At 41.5% G+C, this 17,716-nt stretch overlaps 1 protein-coding gene across 10 annotated transcripts in view; it reads left to right on the top strand.

Moving 5' to 3' along the window:
* LOC306914187 (receptor-type tyrosine-protein phosphatase delta) overlaps positions 1-17,716 on the top strand; it is a 306,809-nt gene that overhangs the window by 216,832 nt on the left and 72,261 nt on the right. For all 10 annotated transcript variants that reach the window (XM_079491139.1, XM_079491143.1, XM_079491138.1 and 7 more), the window contains 5 exons: positions 3,161-3,349; positions 7,998-8,108; positions 12,663-12,932; positions 16,203-16,784; positions 17,387-17,532. In XM_079491139.1, the coding sequence (XP_079347265.1) occupies positions 3,161-3,349; positions 7,998-8,108; positions 12,663-12,932; positions 16,203-16,784; positions 17,387-17,532 (1,298 nt within the window). The remainder of the gene's footprint in view (positions 1-3,160; positions 3,350-7,997; positions 8,109-12,662; positions 12,933-16,202; positions 16,785-17,386; positions 17,533-17,716) is intronic.

The following is a 17,716-nucleotide window of genomic DNA, read 5'->3' as shown; positions in this document are numbered from 1 at the left end:
CACGTGTATTTGTAGCCCATCCTTTGTTGTCACCAAGTAAATAGCTGAGAAGAATCTAAGATAGATATGATCAAAGTTATGATTCAAGTACTATGTTTTAGGAATTCCGGCTAGTATTTGAATATTACTGTTTTCTAAAAGGTCAATATTACATGTAATTGTTCTCATGATTTTTAGACCCGCTAGCAATAGGGCTTCAAGGTTGACTATGTTGGTCAATCTGTCTGTTGATCTGTCTGTCCGTTAGTCGGTTGGTCCATCTACCATTTTACTTCAAATCAAGCGATCTCTGAAACCACTGTCTGGATTACCAGGGAATTTATTGTGCATCTTCGTGTTTTACAGAGGATAAACCCTACTGATTTGGTTAAGCCTGAATTGCACTTGCTCACAAGAGACACACATTCTCAGGCTGCCATGACATTTGCTGAGCATATTGATGCGTTATATTATGATTGTAGTGACTCCATCACCTGTTCTTTAGCACCACTTTCAGATCAGACTTTATATTTTAGCCCTGCTAGCGGCAATAATGCTGGCGATGATGATTGTTTGGTCCGTTGTTCATTTGGTTTGTTGTGGGTTGACCGGGGTTGGTGTTCTCATCCGTGTCTCTTCGCCCGCCTCTTTTGTGTGGCATTCTATTCACAAGTTTCTTGAAGCTACTAAAGTGCACATAACTAGTGCCGTACGTAGCATGCAGTCCAAGGTAGTTCCGTGTATTTTGTGGCGGGAAAAGCTGCAAAATCATATTACAGTCATTATGGTTTTAATTGAGCAACACAGGGTCAAGGTTGTGTATGAGACTCTTCTTGTAGGGCAAGCAATGTGATACAGTACATGCCAACAAACTTTTAATGGGAGTAAACCTCCGTATACACCTCATTACCTTAATGGCCAATGAAAGATATAAAGATACTGCAGCTATTGCACCATACTTCACACAGCATGTTGAGGAGTTAATCGGCACTGATCAGCAGCATGCGGATAGCTACATATGAGCTTGTTTTGAAGATCCAGCGGCAAAGAATTTGGAGGATAAGGAATACCTTTGAAGGTATTCAGAATGAATTCGTTATTTGCAAAGATTGAAGACATATGGCATGAAATCCTTGTAGTACTGTAGGCTCTCTTGAAACATACAATAAACAGTGCACAATGCTTCACTCTCCAGCCATCCAGACAGGGACACGGACTTACAGAAGAAAGTTTTATAGTTCAAACTGAAGGCACTTATTTGTATAATGAAGTCTAATTCTGAGAAGATGTAACCATATAACGTATCCTCACTATCCTGCATTGCCAGATATACACAAAAGCATTGCTGGAAGGCAGCCATCGTTGTCATTGGCTGTTTGCACAGGCCACGGCATCTCAAAGCTGTTCCCGGACTGATGTGTCCTCATGAAAATTTTATGAAGGAAAACGTTTCCAAAAAGTGCCGTTTACGAGAGCATTGGAAGACACTAATTAGCCATATCACAACTTATAAAGGTGTGCACAAACCGCTGTGGCATTCAGAACGAGGAGGTCTTGTTTTGCAGATTAACACTTTGCTGACATTGTGAAGCGGCGTGCATATTTGCATACAAGGATCTCACTGCCGGCAGAACATATCGCTCTGGGCCCTGTAAAAGGTGTTTCCTCATACTCTGAGGGGAGTATCCACCTTTTTCTTATAACCCATAAGTCTTTGCGTTTGTGTGGGCATAAGTTCCTCTTTCTCTTGCTGTGTTGCCAGGTCTATGAAAACAATCTACAAGCTCACAGCAACACATTGTGAGGTTGTACATCTGTTATTTAAAAACGCATTGAGAATAAATCGATATTTTTTGAATATTTTTTAAACATTTTAATAAAAAACGCACAACATATGTTCAGATGGATTTCTGTGGACAATTACATATTATGAAAAAGGAAGGGATGTCTGCACACTGAATTGTAGCTCCCAGGAAGATTCATTATTTGTTACGTTTCGACCACTGTGGGTCTTCGTCAGGTATTCATACCTGACGAAGACCCACAGTGGTCGAAACGTTGTAACAACGGATCCTATCGACAATTACATATTACTCTGGGGTTCCTTGATGTGAAGAAATGTGGAAGCAAGCCCAAATAAGCAACTACTGTACACTTTAGAATCAAGCCCAAAAAAACATCAGCCAGCAACTACCAATAATGTATTTGCAAGTGACTTTACAGAAAAAACAAGTCAAAAGTTGCTTATAATAAGCAGACATGGCAACACGGCCTGAATGAAGCAAAGCACACACACAAGGAGCCCCATTACGTTGGCGGGGAAAAACGTGGATACTTCCTGTTAAGAGCCTTGAGGACCAGAAGCGGGCGTAGACCTTTTGTTTGTCTCTACTGCATGTTTTCTTAAGAGAATATGTTTGGAGCCGGGAGCTATGGCTACTGTATCTCGTCTACCATCTCTGAGAGGACATAGAGGCAGCCCGCCGCCACTATTCACGCAAGAAGCTGAACAAGGCGGCTTATGCAATACAGAAAAGCCACCTGCCATCATCAAAGAACATCAAAAGAGGCACTATATTCATAAAGATACACATGCACATTCAATTCAAGTGAATATACTCACTGAATGGCCTTTGTATGCTCCTTGCCATTTAAGCTGTCAAGCCCTTTTTCATCTTTGATTTTATTTTTTGCATGCAGAAGGCCACATACACAACGTATTACGCAGTGAAGATAGCGCCGTCCTTGACACATGTAATAGATTCTTAAGGATAATTGTTCTGTTTTCCATTTTCATCTCTTTTCTTTCTTTTACGTCTTGTCAATACTTAACATTGTAATGAGGAATGTTATGTGCAGTCATTTCACATTCACGTATAAAGATATTTATTAAACTATTTATCTACTGATGATTTCCAACGTATGAAGCGTATAAAATATCCACTGTATATATATATATAATATAAAATACACATAAATCCTCTATCCTGATAACCTTTCGTAGTCTTTCTTCTCACTTCTCTATCTATCCCCTCACTCGTATCCTTCTCCTCTCCAGTCTTCCCACTAACGTTCTCCTCCCTCCTCTTCATGGCTCGGCCGGTCATATAGCCGTGGACGTTGAGGAGGGGCTGGTGACGTGCTCCATGTGAACTGTGGTGTGTCTCCTTGTGTCCCACAGAGGACCAGCTGCCCCTGGGTTTCCCCACCATAGACATGGGCCCTCAGTTGAAGGTGGTGGAGCGAACGCGCACCGCCACCATGCTGTGTGCCGCCAGCGGCAACCCTGACCCCGACATCTCCTGGTTCAAGGACTTCCTCCCCGTCAACACCACCAACAACAATGGACGCATTAAGCAGCTCAGATCAGGTACGGTTTCCCACGTCGCCACTGGAATTTTTTTGGAATTTCTTTTTTTTTATTAAATCACGCAACAAAAAGATACAACCTGGGTTTCCTTCTCGTTACTTTTCGTTTTGTTTCCTCTGATCTTCAACTTCCCCTCTGTGGTGCCCTGTGTTCTTCTTGTCCTCTTCTGGCTACTTTTAACATGTTCTTTTGCTTTGGGTTTTGTAGGTAATGGCATTGTTTCTCTACTAGCTCCTCTATTGCTCTACTCTCTGTGTGTGCCCCGGTGTCTGTTGTCTGTATAGCGTCTGTGTCTCCCCCCCTCGTCCTCCAGTGTTGTTGTCGTCCATGAGCTTTCGGGTTTCGTCCCCCGCGTTGTTTGTTGGCTTCTGTCCCTGACTTCCTCATTGCCCACTGCTGTGACTGTTTACAATGGGTTCAGTTGTTGTTTTACTTTTTTAATTTAACTTTTTTTGTTCCGAGTTGATTCCTTTTCCGCTGCTTCCATGCAGTGATTTTGACAGATGCATTATTTCTCTTCATTACTTATGACTTTTTGTGTTTTGTTTTACTCAACATTCGGCTTCATTCAGAACACCCATTAGTGTCAACAATCCAGTTAGTTCTGGCTAAAATAGAGAGTCTTGCAGAAAATGAAAAAGGCATGAATAGAATAAAAGAAAACCAACAACAGTGTGACTTGAACTTTATTTTTATCACCATTATTTCTGAATTTAGTTTGTGTTTTTCTTTTTTTATATATTCTAATTTCATAGGAGGGATCATTGGCCTTTCAAAATGACATTGACTCTGTTTGAGAACTATCCTGAGATCAAGGTTACGTTTAATTGAAACATCGTTCTGGACACTAACTAGCCACAGTAGTGTGTAAAAGCTCCCCCTGACCGCTTTAATAATTTGAATCCAAAAACCCTGCTTTTTTTTCTGCGTAGACTCCAGCTTTTGCTTCTATTTGCTTCTATTTCCCCTAATATACCCCATTTCTAATGCCCTGAGTTATTCCTAGTTTTACGTTAATATTCTCACAGGAATAGAATATTACTCCTAATTTCCAATAATTCAACAAAAAATCTGAGCTTTACAGCCTTGTTTAGCTATACTAGTAGCAAGCTGTTGACACTCACACAACTACTGCTAAAATGTAGACTTCTATATGTTTACCTGTGTTCTCAGATTTCACAGTTGTCCTGTGTTATATCGTCTTGTTAACATCACGTTTTGCCTTGTTGTCAACAGAAATGTGTAGAATTAACCCGCTATTTTTTTCAATGTTGCGACTTTGATTCACATAGAGTTGATGAATCATTAACAAAAGCTTGTCACTAAACTTACGGAATATATTCTTATGCTGTCTCTCTTTCTCTCCGTATTTTTAAATCTACAGAATCCTTTGGTAAGTGCTTAGTTCTGAAGCACACATCACCCCCCACTAATGTTCATGTTTCCAACAACTATTAAAATGCATGGCATGCATTTTACTAACAGTCAGTGTAGTCACAGAGGTACCGTTAGGTGAACACACACACTCTCCCCCTCACCCTCTACAGTGTCAGCCAGAGAGGTCACATCATCACGAGTAACATTGTAGCGTAGCAGATCACATGACCTGAGTTGTACTGTAGGTACTTCTGTGTCTCTGTTATACTCACTCACTCCACTGACCCACTTACTCAACCCTTTTACACCACCAGCACTGTATGTGTAGATGTGTTCTTTTGAGAAACATGTTTTTTAGGGAGGTGCGACTGCAACGTTGCAGAGCTCAGGTCAAGCAAAGCAAAGGGTCTCCCAGGTCTCTTAAAACGAGTCCGCTCTTCATTATGCAAAGTGCTGAGAGTCTTTCTCCTCAGTAGATGCTCCTCAGACGTCATTGCCACTTCCAAAATGGCACCTTACCCCGTGGCACACCACTGTACAAGTTCTTCTCTCTGACCTATGATTTTCCTATGATGAATCCTGTCTTCTTTTTTTGCCAATAAGAGTACAGAAAAGTTCTCCCTCTCTCTTTCTCTCTCTCCTTTCTCTTTCCTCTAGTACCTCTATTTACGTACCCTGTTAAATCTAATTTGATTCTTCTTCCAAAGCCCCCAGCCTCTATCTTCTCGTACTAATGCTTCTTCTTTCTAATCTTATTTGCATTCATATTATCCACCCAGGTGGTACACCAATAAGAGGTAAGAGTGCTGAACTGATGTTCACAGAATGAAAATAAAACAAATTCATTCTTGCTGTCAACCCATCCATTCACTTGAATCGCCTCCATTTTTGTCCTGTTTACAAACTCCAAATCCCATTTCCTTCATAGAGACCTTTTTCCTTCTTATTTGTCCTGTTTTGTTGACTAAATTTATATTCCATTTTTATGTCTATGCTTTATTTATGCCTTTTCATTTTGGTTTTGAGAGCCTCTTCAACTCAGTTGTGATATGCTTGCTCTGGCTCAAATAAGCATATCCAATGACAATTATTTTTTTGAACTCTATTTTTTCGTTCATTTTTTGTTTTATTTTTGGCCATAGCGAATCATGTGTCCCTCTTTTTGTCCAACTAAAACAACCAAGCATTTTTTTCCCCTTAGCTGTTCTTGTTCAGCACTAAAACATACGTCACAGATGCTGTGGAATCACGCAGGCATGCTGAAGACAACATTGCCTTTCCTCTGCTTTTTTCTCCCAAAGAATTCTTTCTATCTTTGCAAAAAAAACAACAACAAAAAAAATACTTTTTGTTTTTTAATTTCTTCTATTTGCTTTCCTCTCCTGTACCTTCTACAAAAAAGCCCAAACAACTACTTTTTTGATAAAGTTTCTGCGGTGCTTTTTTTCTCTTTCACCTATTTTTCTTACTTTTACTGGGTTTGAAGAATATTTTACTTTTTGACTTTTTTTTCTTCAGGGCTTGAGGGAAGGCAAACAGTGTCTGGCGAGGACCTGATTGGCTCATTTTTGCCGTGTGACATGCAGAGGTGGAGAGTTGTTGATGCATTAAGCCATTTTTTCCCCCGGGTCATGAGACACCACACTGCTGATCCCATTTGTGGATTTTTAATGGGTGTCTTTTGTAGCTTTGACAAGCTAAAGCAGTGGTTGGGTTGCCTTCTTGTTGGCTCAGGCCGCCATTTTGAATTTTGTCTTTCTAATACAATTGCATTTTATTTTTCAGCTAAGGGTTGTCACAAGGTTGTAAGTTGTGCCGACATACATTTCTTGCTCTTTGGGAAGATTTGCATGTCAAAACTTTTGTTACAGAGGGTTATATAATGGTTTCGCCTAATAAGTCACTTTACATTATTTTTTAGCATAGATGAGCAGCAATTTTTCAATTTTTTCAATGTGCTGCATTTTTGTTTTTTAAACTAAACTTTTTAGTTACTAACTAAAAGTAACTTCACCTAGTTGAAGTGCCAAATTATCACGTTGGCTGAATATTGACTTGATCTGTGATTGAATATGCTAAAACTCATACCTAAATTTCTTTTTTTCCAAATGTCCTCCCTTGTTATGCTGCTTTTGTATACTGTAAACCTCTTTTGTTTAATTCATGCTTCCCTGAAGCAGTATCACTCATCCCCATATTGACCAGTCCAGTGACATGTTGTATTATTGTAGGGCTTGCCCGAAATTATTTATTTATTTTTCTTTTACATTGGCGTTTAAGATGAGTGCCTTCTTAGGCCTCACTCAGACCTTTACTGCATTGCTGTATGCTTGTTGGATGAATGTTGTGTAGTGTCATGCATACAACAGCTTGTAGTCCAAAATGTGGACTACAAACCATGTGACTTCCATTGGAAATGCATTGGGGCGGCCATGACACTACACAACATTCATCCAACAAGCATACAGCAATGCAGTAAAGGTCTGAGTGAGGCCTTAGACCCTTAAAATATGTATTCAGGCTTTTTTCTCTCCTGAAGCCATCAAAAAGGTAAAGGTGAAATAGACAAACGTTAAGAGCTTATGAGAGTTTCCCTTGGTTGGTTGTATGATCTTCCCCTTGTTATTTCTATAGTCCTTTTCACAGGATTACACATTATTGATTCAGTGATGCCTTTGTAGTATTCAAAGCTATCCCTAATTTATGGTAGTTTATCATAGACTTTATTTAGCCTTAAAGTTTATTGTTGCAGAAACAAACAGAGACACATCTAACTAGTTAACTAGTAATTAGCAGTGGTGGAAAGTAACTATATTTAAGTACTGTACTTCAGTACAATTTTGTAGAATTAGTTTGAGTATTTCTACCTGTACAAGCTCACTGTGTCGCCCATTGTGAGCTTGTAGATTTGCTATTTTCAAAAGATGACAGTAATCTACTAAATGATACAGTACTTTTACTTTTGGTAGTTTAACAACATTTTGAAGCCAGTACTTTTACTCAAGTACACTTTTGCTCGTAACAGAGTATTTCTACATTGCAGTATTGATAGATACTTTTACTTGAGTAAAAAAATTACTTTTTAATTAGAATGCCGTACTTCAGGCGACTTTTATTACCTGCACAACGTCCAACTACAGCGAGAAATATGTTGGCCCCTCCGTATAAAAGCCAGGTTTTTAGTTTTTTTTCTTTCTACTTATGAATATGATTAAGAATGGCAGAGGTTTAACCAGCTTCCTCCGTCATCCACTTCTTTATTCCCACCCAGGGGCCCTCCAGATTGAGCAGAGCGAAGAGTCCGACCAGGGGAAGTACGAATGTGTCGCCACCAACAACGATGGAACCCGCTACTCCGCCGCAGCCAATCTATACGTCAGAGGTAGGGAATGATCGGAAACAACGGTTGCACTCCATGCCAACATATACATATTACTGTTGAAAAAAAACACACAAAAAGACACTTTAAATCATATTGTTACTTTGATGAAATGAGGTAACAATGTTGAATGATAAGAGCAAAAATGCTGATAAAAGAAGAGTTCCCAAAGCAGTCTAAAAGGGTCCACATTCCATGAGGTCATTGTAAGTATGTGGCTTTTCTTGCACTTAAACCTACCTGCATTGATTTGAACCCACGTGCTCTTGTTGTGTTACTGGGTTTGTTTCCTTGGATTCTCTCCTGATTGTAACCTCAAAGACTTGACTGCTTGCCATGTTTACCTGCTCTACTAAACACATTCCTGACTGCGTTGTAGGGGCAGCGGATGGAAATGACGCGCCCCCCTCCCCCCTTCACCAATTCCAATTTTTCCCCAGCGGTGAACATATATCCTCTCTGATGTGCTTGTTGTTTCTCCTAATGTCTTTTTTTTGGGTTTCTTTCTATTTCGCCTATTAAGCAAGGAGCATTGGAAGGACAAATTTCAACTCTTTCTGTCAAAAGTGCAAAAATATATTTTGGGAATAATAGTTAAAATATTTTTTATTATTTTATTAGTTTGTATGTACTGCAGTAACAGTTGTGTAGCCCTTCCAGCACTGTTACTTCTCCATACAATAGTGTGTACATTCATAGCCAGCATATTAGTTGGCATATAAACATTATACTAGGATTTTCAATGCCGTTCAGTTTTTATGGTTAGCAGTGAATATTGAATAACCAATAAATTCAGCTCAACAATAACATCATACAAATTACTTTGTTTGCTTAAAACAATAATCATCTGCCAGTATTAATAAACATAACTATATAGCATAGTATAGTCATAGTGTTCAAATTAATTTAAGCTAACCACATTACTGGAACAGGATTGATTTGTTAAAAAACGTGATAATAGGTTAATGTTTTGTTTCAGTTCTTCCACGGTGCCAGGGAGATAAAAATGATTCCGAAACACTTATGAGACAGAAGGTCCTTCGAATTGTTTTCAAGTAGCATTTGAACACCTTGAACATGGCCTTTTTACTCTCTCTGTGTTCCCTTGTTTTTCTCCTTTCCTCGTTTCATTTTGTTCTGCATCAAAATCCCTACATCCCTCAGAACTACGAGAAGGTTGGTGTGTTTTTAACTTTTTAACCATGTCACACAAAAAAAACGAGATGTTGAAAGTTCATTCTGTTTGCCACAAAAAAAAAAAGAATCATCACAAGCCATGAAGAATTCAAATGAAATAACTGCATTTGAGTTACCTTTTTCTGCCTTTTCTTTTTCTTTTCTTTTTCATTCACTATTACTATATATATTTTTTACATTTCTACTGATGGCTATAATATATGCTACTGTTGTACATCCGGTGTGTCCGTCACGAATGCCCCCATCATTGCCAGAATGCTTGACCGTCCAGAAATGTGATGCATGTTTACTCAAAGAGAACTTTGCATTGTTGTGGGTTCGGTGGGTGGGAGGGAGGCGACAGACAGACATATTTGCATTTTTTGGAGGCGCTGTTTGCATGGCCACCTACCTGTCTATGCTCCAGAGTCTCCTCAATCTGTCCCGACCTCAAACCCTCCTGTGTCAGTGTTCCTGCTTGGTTGTGCAGTAATAAGACAAAATAAGGCCCAGACGGTTAGCTCAACCGTCTGGGCACCTAGGCTACCGCGGGTTCGACTCCCGATCCCGACAGCCTTTGCCGCGTGTCTTCCCCCATCTCTCTCCCCATTTCCTGTCAGTCTACTTTCAACCTATCAATAAAGGCAGAAAAAGCAAATAAAAAAATCAAGATGTACTGTAGGAAGTAGGCCTTATGTAATAATGGGCAGCTGAAAGCAAAACGCTCAATTTGTCAATTTGACCAATTTGCTCAATTTTAACCAGCACTAGTATGCTAGTCTTCCTCTGTTGGTCTCACTTATAAAGTGTTTCAGAGAAGAATTGGGTTAATCAATGAAGTTTGTTTTGACTGTTGATGAAGTCTTTAGCACTCTGCTGGAGGAAGAAAACAAAAGACTCACCAGTGGTTACGATTAAACATCCTCCGATGAGGAAATCATGAAAGAAAAATGTGTTGGGAGAATTATCCGCAAGACTTGACAAATGTTAGCAATATTTAAATGAGGAGGATAACATTTAGTCTGTGGGGACCGTGACCCAAATGGATATCAATTAAATATTAAGCGATTGAAAAAGTTTTATTTAATAATGCAAGCGGTTCCCCCACATTTGCCTCTCGGGAGAGGTGCAATCTGCTCGGCAGAACGTAACATTCTTTCTGGAACGCTGGCAGCCAGGCGTCTTCAACAATGATGTGTTCGAAGGGAGTGGATATCTTGGCTGTTGGGCAGAAACCTTGTATGTCCATATTTATTTTTGATAAATACACTACAGTCTCACACAAAAGTAGCAAAAATAGCCTATGTCTTCTTGTCGTCTTTTTTTTACGCACGCACGCACGCACACACGCACGCACGCACGCACGCACGCACACACACACACACACGCACACACAGTATAAATGCTTATAAGTGGTCAAAATAACTACCTCAAAGAGGCCCTTCTCAAAGCAGAAGCTATAAATAGAAGCGTTCAGACACCACTTCCTTATTAGTATCATGAAAAACCTCTCATTCCAGCCACCCCCGACAACAGAAACGCGGCATCGCCCCAAATAATCCCCTCTGCCATCGACATGCCTCCAGCCTAGCAGAAACACAGCATCCCCCAAATAATCCCCTCCGGCACTCTGGCATGCCTTCAGTCTGCCAAAACTGATGCCCGCAGGAATTCATTTGAAGCACCAGAAGAAGCAGTAACACTGACTTCATTTCATTTATGTTCAGTCCTTCCCAGGGAAATATTAAAAAGCCATAATGGTTCGCCCTCTCCCTGCTTTCCATATGTCCTAGCGGACCTACTGTAGCCGCTCTCATGTCTTATACCACCTCATCTTCAAATGATGAGATTTGTATTTAAATCCTTATCCCATTTTGACCTGACGTCGAAATTAAAAAAATCCACCAGTTTTCTGAAATAAAAATTTTCACGATTTTTCAAAAATAGCAGATCTACAAGCTCGTAGCGCGCCACTCGGTGGCGCGCTATGAGCTTGTAGGTCTGCTATTTTTCAATAGCTAAATTATAACAATGTTTAAAACACCAAAAGGGGTTCCTGCCCAAAATGGGTTAAGGCAAACCTGAAGACAGGGGGATTTGTTTCGTCTTCCTTTTTGTCTCTTTATTTTTCATCGTCCTGCTACCAAATTATTGACTATTTTGTCCTTGTTGTTATGATGTTGCATTCCTACAAAATGTTCCCATTGTGTTTTGGGGTTTGTCCACCCGGCCTCATCTATCATTTCCAGCGTTTATTTTTTATTTTCTTTACATCGTTGACAGCCTGCAGCAGCGCTCTCTGACCCTTCCTTTTTACCTTATGTTTGTTAAGTTCCTGTCTTTTTGTTCCCTTGTGCTTGTTGTGTTCCTGTTTCTTTGGCCCTTGCAGACTGAACAATCCTCAGTGTTAATGTAACTCACAGAGTGTACAAAGTGAACCATACGAGTTACAGTAACACTCAGGATTTCGCAGTGCCCTGGCCTCCCTCATCGATTATCCATCATGGTCGCCCCGGGATGTTGGCTATGTTCTTTTGTGCATGATGTTGCGCCATGATGTTGCGCCACAACCCCCTCCACCCCCCCCACCCCACCCCCCTAAGGCTTTGAATCCATCCATGTGCATTATGGATGTTAATGTTATTTTGTGTTTCTCTATCACAGGCTATTTGGCTGTATATGTTAATTTTTATTTTATATTTTAACCACATTGAACCCTATAGCGTGCCTACTCTGGGTCTTCGTAATAGGTGAACATTCTGCAAAAAAACAAAAAAAATAGGCTAAGATTCTGTGAAAATAGGTGAAGATTCTGTGAAAATACAAGCTGACGAGGTAAAATGTACTGTATAGGGTTTAAGTGGTTAAAGAACATTTTGGTATATCATTTCTTCGGGTTGGATCTGATGAACGTAGCTCTTCTGAGCACTCCCCTTGTCAAGGATTATCTACCGTATGTATTATGTTGGATGTGAAAATGTGTGTCGGCACATTAATTCACATCAGGTGGAAGTGCGCAGCATTAACTAATCTGCACGTTGCGACTCGGAAATGCTGTGGACTCTCCTCCGGTATACCTTTGTGATGTCCTACTTCTCTGTACCGATGGTGATGATGACGCAGTAACATGCGCATTTTTTTTTTTATCCTTCGATCCAATTCCAATTTCCCCATGTATGCATCACCTTTTAATTGTCTATGGCTATGCTAAGGATACATAATGAATACCAATGTCTTTGCTGTGTAGGGTATGAGTTTCACCATCATTTTTATTTACAATATTTCTTTCCTTTTTTATCATTACTTTGTGGCCATTTTGGGACAGTCTACACCCATTCTCCTTGATTTTTTGATTCTCAAACCACCCTTTTTCTTTCACAGTGCGTCGAGTGCCCCCTAGATTCTCCATCCCACCCACAGACAACGAGATCATGCCGGGCGGCAGCGTCAACATCACGTGCGTGGCGGTGGGCTCTCCCATGCCATACGTGAAGTGGATGCTCGGAGCAGAGGACCTGACGCCCGAGGACGACATGCCCATCGGGCGGAACGTGCTGGAGCTCACCGACGTCCGACAGTCGGCCAACTACACCTGCGTGGCCATGTCGACCCTGGGGGTGATAGAGGCCGTGGCTCAGATAACCGTCAAAGGTATGCATGACTGAAACGATGGCACTGGTTCAAACCGTCTGTGCTGCATGACGCTCTGTGTGCTATACCTGGGTTTCACAATCTTTTCTCTAGCTTGAGACTCTAAAGAGGAATTTGTTTCTCCATAGCACACAAACTTACAAAAAGTATGTAAAATCTACATCCAATCTACAAGGTCACACTGTGCTATTTAATAATAATAATTATAAACTTTATTTGTAGAGCACCTTTCATGACACGAGTGCAGCGCAAAGTGCTTTACAAAACAAAAGTACAAGAAAGCTAAACATATCAAACAACATAAATATCGAAGCACAGTCAAAGAAAAAAACGGATTAAAGCAAGGTCAATGAAAAGCATAAGACAGAGGCAGTTAAAGGCACTGAAATAGGCAGAACAGTACCCATACCCGAGGCGGGGTTGGCGAAAGGGCCTTTCTGTGCGGAGTTTGCATGTTCTCCCCGTGAAGGGTGGGTAGATACCCTCACAAAAACATGCATTTGGTCTCTAAACAAACTGCCTCCCCCTGGCCAGCCGGGGCGCCTGATGGAGGGGAAAGGAACTGGTTGGAATAACGTGTTCCTTCCACGCGCTACGTCCAACCAGGGAAACTCCCCCCTGTCACGTGTAAAGGAGCAACTTGGACACTCAGGCAGGAAGGAAGCATGAGTTCAAGTCCGTTGCTCTCCCCATGTCCCCCATATATGGGGACTAGGTTGGCGGAGGGTGTGTAGAGCCCAGGATCACATTAGATAATTGACACAGGGGTGAAAAATGGGTTACAAAATCGTGGGATAAAATAATAAAAAAAAAAAGCACAGCCAAATGCAAGGTTGAAAAAGTAGGTCTTAAAGAACCACTTTACAACTTTTCAACCTGCAGTATCTTCATATATATAATAATAATAGGTCCTCACTAATAATCATGATAAAATGCCACCATTTTTTTCTACTCAATCTGTGTCTCATAGGAGGGCTGTGGGCTGGGCAGTTCAAAAACCCGTCCACCAGTGACATCATCGTTAGGCAGACTTTTTTTTAAACAAGATTTATTTTCCAAAAATATTAGATTTGTATTATCGTGAGAACGATGGCTTCCATTTTCGCATTGCAACTTTTCAGGAATAGAAAGCATGCCGTTTCTATTAGCTTGGATTCCCCATCGATGATGTCACTGGTGGACGGGTTTCTGAACTGCCCACATCCCTCCTATGAGACACAGACTGAGTAGATTTTCTATTTTTTTTGCCATTTTATCATGATTAATAGTGAGGACCTATTATATGAAGATACCGTAGGTTGAAAAGTGGTGAAGTGGTCCTTTAAGCTGTGTTTTAAAAATGTCTACAGAGGGTGCCAGTCTAAGGTGCATTGGGAGTTTATTCCAGGCCGTCGGCCCGTAGAAGTAGAAAGCTGCTTCACCATATTTTGTAGATTTATTAGGCACTTCAAGCAGGCCAGCAAGGGCGGACTTAAGGGTCACGCTGCTATGTTTGGGAAAGACTGTGGAGATGTGCTTGCTTTATGTGTGCAAGGTCTTTGAAATATTTCCAATGACAATGGGAAAACAAATGAACAAATAGACAAAAAATATATATTCAACAGGAGATCTACAGTGCTGGCAATTCTGTTAAAAGAAAAAAAAATGACAGAAGGGTAAAGTTATTTACCTCCCCCTGGCCCCTGCTGTGATAAGTCATCTACAGAGGGTTCCTTAAACTAAAGCTATGGACTAGCCCTGGCACCAGCCTCAGATGACAGATAGAGAATAATAGTGAAGTGCTTATCTCCCAGCTTGAGAACGCTACGACCGAGCTACAGCTCCACCATTTCTGTCAGCGACCGAGGTGCGTGCGTGCGTGCATGCGTGCGTGTGTGCGTGTGTTTGTGTGGTGGAGCGCAGTGGGCATTGTTTGGTGCTCACTGTAGGAGAGCTACTTATCTGTGTGTAATCGTATCTACAGCAGCGGCATACCAGAAAGATATCCCAGATTGGTGCCTGGCCGTCCCCCCTCCCCCAACCCCCCCTTCCCCTTGTTGTAGAGGGAGTCACGCACACACGCTCAGCTTTTTTTTTTCATAGACATAACAGAGAGATATTAGTCACAATATAACAGCGCCTGGCAGCTATCTCCCCCAGTAGAGCGCTTCACATGGCATATAAAGACAATATATTGCCCTGATATCTTTCGCTGTGTGCCACTGGTGTGGTGGAATTAAAGCAATAAATTTACCTGCTAAATTATTAAAGAGGTAAACAGTGGGAGTACCCACAGATTAACACACAGTAGCACAGCGGCGCCGGATTTAGTGAAACTCTGATACTGAATTCAATGCTACCTGTTACTAAGATCCAAGCGGTATCTTTGGTGACAGGAGAATCTCTAGGTCCAAGGAGTTCTTTAGAGAGTGTTAGAGATTCTGCACTGGACTGTATCTAAACAGGTTATGGGCGAGACCAGATAGGTTCCTCTTGAGTCCCAGATTACAGGTTGAGTCTATAGGATATCTCTCTGCATCTGCTCCTGAATCTAGGTCAGGATAGTCCCTTTCGTTGCGCCCGAAGGTCGCAGTTAACTATGAAACCTTGTGTTTTTGTCACGTCATGCATGTCACACTCAATTTTGTCACTCCATTTTTTCACTCAATTTGTCACATCACGTCATATATTGTGCCCAGGTCTCGTGACATCACTATGACATCATCAGGGATGATAGTAAATCAGGGATCATATCATAGTAACTGCGACCTGCTGTCGCAATTAAGCCCATATATGGAGATCCCTGATGTCATCAATATTAGTATATGGATATACGTCAGAACCTGTTCTGACATTCCATATGTTGATCCTTCCTCATCCATACTTCCTGGCCTGCCCCAAAGTTATTTGTGCAGCCGTGCCCAGCAGCCGGCGAAAATTACAGTTCTCAACAGGCCCGAAAATTAAGGCCCGGCCGTACCTGGGCCCTCATTTAGTTAGTTACATTTTAGTTAATTTTGCACTCTTCGTCTTTCCCATCATTTTTAGATTTTATTCATTGGCTATCCAAAAATAGCAGATATACAAGCTCACAGCACTGTGAGCTCGTTTATTTTCTCCAATTTGTATTTGCATTTTTGAAAAATATTGAAAGTGTTCGTTTCGAAGGCATTTATAGAATAGGTCTTGGGGTCAATGTTTAATTTGTTCATGCTCATTCATGTTTATAGAATAGGTCTTGGGGTCAATGTTTAATGTGTTCATGCTCATTCATGTTTTTCCTTATCCCAGCGTTGCCAAAGGCACCCGGCGTCCCCGTGGTGACGGAACGCACGGCCACCAGCATAACGCTGACGTGGGACTCCGGCAACCCCGAACCCGTGTCCTATTACATCATCCAGCACAAGTCCAAGTACTCGGAGGACATGTACAAGGAGATCGACGGCGTCGCCACCACCCGCTACAGCGTGGGCGGCCTCAGCCCGTACTCGGACTACGAGTTTCGGGTGGTGGCGGTGAACAACATCGGCCGCGGGCCGCCCAGCGAGGGCATCGAGGCCAAGACGGCCGAGCAGGCGCCCAGCACGGCGCCGCGGCAGGTCAGGGGTCGCATGATGAGCGCCACCACGGCCGTCATCCACTGGGACGAGCCGGAGGAGGCCAACGGGCAGATCATGGGGTACCGCGTCTACTACACCATGGACTCCAGCCTGCACGTCAACCTCTGGGACAAGCAGATCGTCCGGGGAGCCAACTTCCTCACCATACAGGGCCTCATCCCCAACAAGACTTACTACATCAAGGTCTTGGCCTACACCTCGGTGGGCGACGGACCACTCTCGCCTGACCTTCAGATCATCGCCAAGACCGGAGGTGAGAGAGCTGTTTATTGCTTTGTTGTTGAAATTGTTTTCTTAACCACATACAGCTGATATAGCAGACCTAGATCGCCTATTTTCGGCAAGAGATTTGGTGTTGAGAGGGAAACAAATGAGCAGAGCCCTGGGAGTAGGGTTTATGTGGTTAATAACGTGTTGAACAAGCTCACTTAATTATTAACAACATATTCATTTGTTTCTGCATTTGAATCATCAACAGTTGAATTCCTAAGGCCATTTCTATTGGTTGATTTACTTGTTTAAGAAAGGTTTAATTTAATTTAAGAAAGGTCCTTCCATGCAATCACTCAATTAGGCCTCATTGTTGACTGTTTATTAGTAACACTACTACTGTAGCATTCACACACAATTCTGTCTGAGCTATCCCTGTAATCTGTTTGCATTTAGTGTTTACTATTCCTATTCCTTCCTGCATTTGAAATGACCAGCTAGCAAATGCAAATGGCCATTTGAAATAACTGTATATAGTGGAATAGTTATAGCCAAGTTTTAGTGTTTGTACGGCTGGAATATAATGAATAATGCAAGATATAGAGAGTAATGAGTCTCTGGCTCTGCGTTCTACTTGTGTTCCAGTTCCATCTCAACCAACCGACTTAAGAGGAGAAGCCAAATCAGAAACAAGTATCTTGCTGTCATGGGTGGCCCCGGCACAGACCGGACAGGACAATCAAATCATAGGATATGAACTTTTGTACAAGAAGGGAGATGACAAGGAGGAGGTAACTATTTATTTTAGTGTGGTGACTCTGTTTACATAATATTTATTTTATTCCCTTGACGACACTGGTAAAAAAAATGAACAGGCAGCAAATTTGTTTTTAAAATAGCCTTTGTTTGCGCCTTTGAGCGCCAGATAAGTGGGTTTCGCCACATAAGAACAATTCATAGCTCGCCAAGACAATC

Source organism: Electrona antarctica, assembly GCF_951216825.1.
Source record: "Electrona antarctica genome assembly, chromosome: 21".
NCBI classification, from domain to species: domain Eukaryota; kingdom Metazoa; phylum Chordata; class Actinopteri; order Myctophiformes; family Myctophidae; genus Electrona; species Electrona antarctica.
Note: the sequence above shows the minus strand (reverse complement) of the source record. Positions and strands in the feature narration are given on the sequence as shown.